The sequence below is a fragment of the Mesitornis unicolor genome, unplaced genomic scaffold (assembly GCF_000695765.1).
Source record: "Mesitornis unicolor isolate BGI_N332 unplaced genomic scaffold, ASM69576v1 scaffold4639, whole genome shotgun sequence".
In the NCBI taxonomy this organism is placed as follows: Eukaryota; Metazoa; Chordata; class Aves; order Mesitornithiformes; family Mesitornithidae; genus Mesitornis; species Mesitornis unicolor.
The window spans coordinates 4974-7573 of record NW_010207829.1 but is presented as its reverse complement, the minus strand read 5'-3'; the positions used below and the strand labels follow the sequence as shown (position 1 = coordinate 7573).

Below are 2600 nucleotides of genomic sequence, written 5' to 3'. Positions count from 1 at the left end.
CAGGCGTCCCAGGGAGAAGCGGCTGCTGCTGAAGGGGATCCTGGGGCTACCATTGCAGATGCTCAGGGCACTGCGGGAGAAGATGGAAGAGCTGCTTATAGTCCTGTGGCACCGCTCGCAGTTCTGCCGGTAGCCCCCGTACCGGCAAGCAGAGTAGCTGGTGCAGCCAGAGAGTCCCACCAAGTCCATCAGGACCGCTTCCGAGTAGCTGGGCACCAGCTGCTGGTTGGATCGGATGTGCCACTCCAGCTCGGTGCTGTCCACCGTGTTAACGCGGGGCATCCTCCGGCAGAAGGTGCGCTCCTCGGCCGGCGTCACCGCCACATAGTCGAACCCAAAGAGTTTCTCCACGTGGTAATGGACGTAGGAGGTGCGGTACTCATTTAGCACCCGCAGGGGCCAGGATAGGGTCAGCAGAGCCGCCACCCAGAAGACATAGTGGGATACGTACCAAGGCAGGTTGTCTGGGTCAGAAAAGGCCACCATGTATTCCTTGAAGTCCACGTTTTTGAGGTGCATCCCCTCCCTGGCCTCCATGTAGTCATCTAGGCCCTCATTCTCTGTGAAGAAGCGGGCCCGCTGGGTTAGGTAGGAGTTCTCCGACTCCACATTGGCAAAGCTGAAACACTTGGTGAAGCGGAGCCGCGTGGCCGGGTAGCTCTCCAAGTCAATGAGGTCCTTGGAGATGTCCTTAACTCCACAATTGGAATAATCAAACTCGGCCTCTGCCACGTGGGTGTTGACCCGCTCGTGATACACTTGGGTGGTGGTGTAGGCGTCCCCGTTGCGGTAGCGGGTAACCTGCCGGGTCCTGCGGACGTAGTGGTAGCTGATGGCCTTCCACCAGATGCAAGGGGTCGCCTGCTGCATCCGCTGCACGCGCTCGTGCACGCTCTCCACGTCCACTTTGTACTGCAGCTCGTTGCGGGTGTAGCAGTGCCAGCACTCCACCAGGTACACCACGTAGAGCATCACCAGGAAGGCCAAGGGGATGTAGACATAGCCGTTGGAGCAGGGGCTGTCGTGATACATCATGGACTTGCCCTTGTAAGCGCTGTCAAAGGTCAGGCGGGTCACCTTGGTGACATGGCACCAGGTCATGGCTCCCATGCAGCCGTACATGAGAAGGGAGAGCAGCAGGCATTTCCAGTGGGACTCTCGGCACAGGGACTTGCTGAGAGACTGCTTCACCGGCCGCTGCTGCTCCAAGGGACCGGGATGGAGGGGAGAGAAAACAAGAGAGGAGTCAGAAGGCTGCGGCTGCAAGGGAGAAGGGGAGCAGGCAGCGGGTGCCATGGTGGCACCTGTGGCTCTGTGAATGGGGACAAACAGCAGAAGCTGTAGGGCTCCTAGCCTCAGCAGGCAGCTTGGAGTCTGGGATCCTCCCCAAGATGACAATCCCACAGTGTGGGCCACTGTCACCCCCTCTTCCCTTTGCTGTGATCTGCCTCTCCATGGGAGATGCCCAGAGCCCAGCTGGACGTGAAGGAGAGAGGCAGAGGGCAATGCTGCCAGCCTGCACCCTGAGCATCCCCCTTCTTCCATGGGGAGTGACCCCACCACTGCCACATCCTGGGGAGGGGCACTGATGCACAGCTCCCACACCCATCCCACCATCGCAGGCAGCTCTAACTGATGGGTCATTCCACCTGAACATCTCACCATGGCTCATCCCACCACACTTCTCACCACTCGCACACAAGTCTCTCCCCTTTTTCCCATCTACAACATTCACATTTCTCCTACCAGGGCAGCATGAGTGGCCCAGGGTGCCCGTAAGGCGGCGAAATGGACCTTCTGCAGCTGGAAAGGCCTGTTTGGTAATGGCAGTTCCCACCACAACACTTGGCAGCCCGAGGGGCTCTGAAGTGCTTCTGAAGTGCTTTATAAACCGCAAAAATCAGAAAGCACTTTTCCACAACTGAAACACAGCCACCTCTGGTGAGAGAAAGTGAATACAGAATTAATGTCCTAAAAGGTGTTCAGGCTGGAAGAGAAGGGCACCCCACTGCTCTGAAGCAGCAGGGAGGGGGAGCGGCCAGTCATGGTGGCCAGCAAATGTCCCTGCTTGCACTGGGATTTGGGTGTGACAGCTCACACTTTTGGAAAAACTGCTCTCAGGTCCTGAATGGTGAGGAAAGGGCAGGACTTCAACAAGAGGACTTTTAAAAGAGATTGTGTTGGTGCCTTCACCATAGGAACCGTGCAGGGTTTCACAAAGACCTAGGTAAAAAAAACAATTTAGGAAACCTCTGTCACTCTCTGCAGCATTCTGAAGTCTTGAGTATTGATCCAGCTTGGTCAGTGAGAGCTGACAGTATCACACCCAAAGGGAGAACATGCAAAGAGGTTATTTGCTTTCTTACTCAAAAGACTTCATCCAGCACAAATACCATCCAACGCAGTAATCTCCAAAGGTGCAACCTGAGAGAGGGGGGCAAGAACCCCAGCCTTCTGCAGATGCCATTAAACTCCCTAAGAGGCTTTCAGCTTTGCTTTCCCTCCCCAGCTGTGTGCAGCCCAGCTCCTGAGCTCACCTCCACTGTGGGAGGAGCTAACACCAGCTGAAGTCCAAGCCTGGCCCCATCCCTCCTCCATTC

At 56.5% G+C, this 2600-nt stretch overlaps 1 protein-coding gene across 1 annotated transcript in view; it reads right to left on the bottom strand.

The window, feature by feature from the left end:
- Positions 1–1260, bottom strand: part of TMEM151B (transmembrane protein 151B) — a gene marked incomplete at its 5' end in the record, with an annotated part of 1717 nt that extends 457 nt beyond the window's left edge. The window contains one exon of the mRNA XM_010192250.1: positions 1–1260. Within this exon, the coding sequence (XP_010190552.1) occupies positions 1–1260 (1260 nt within the window).
- Between the last annotated feature and the right edge of the window lie 1340 nt (positions 1261–2600).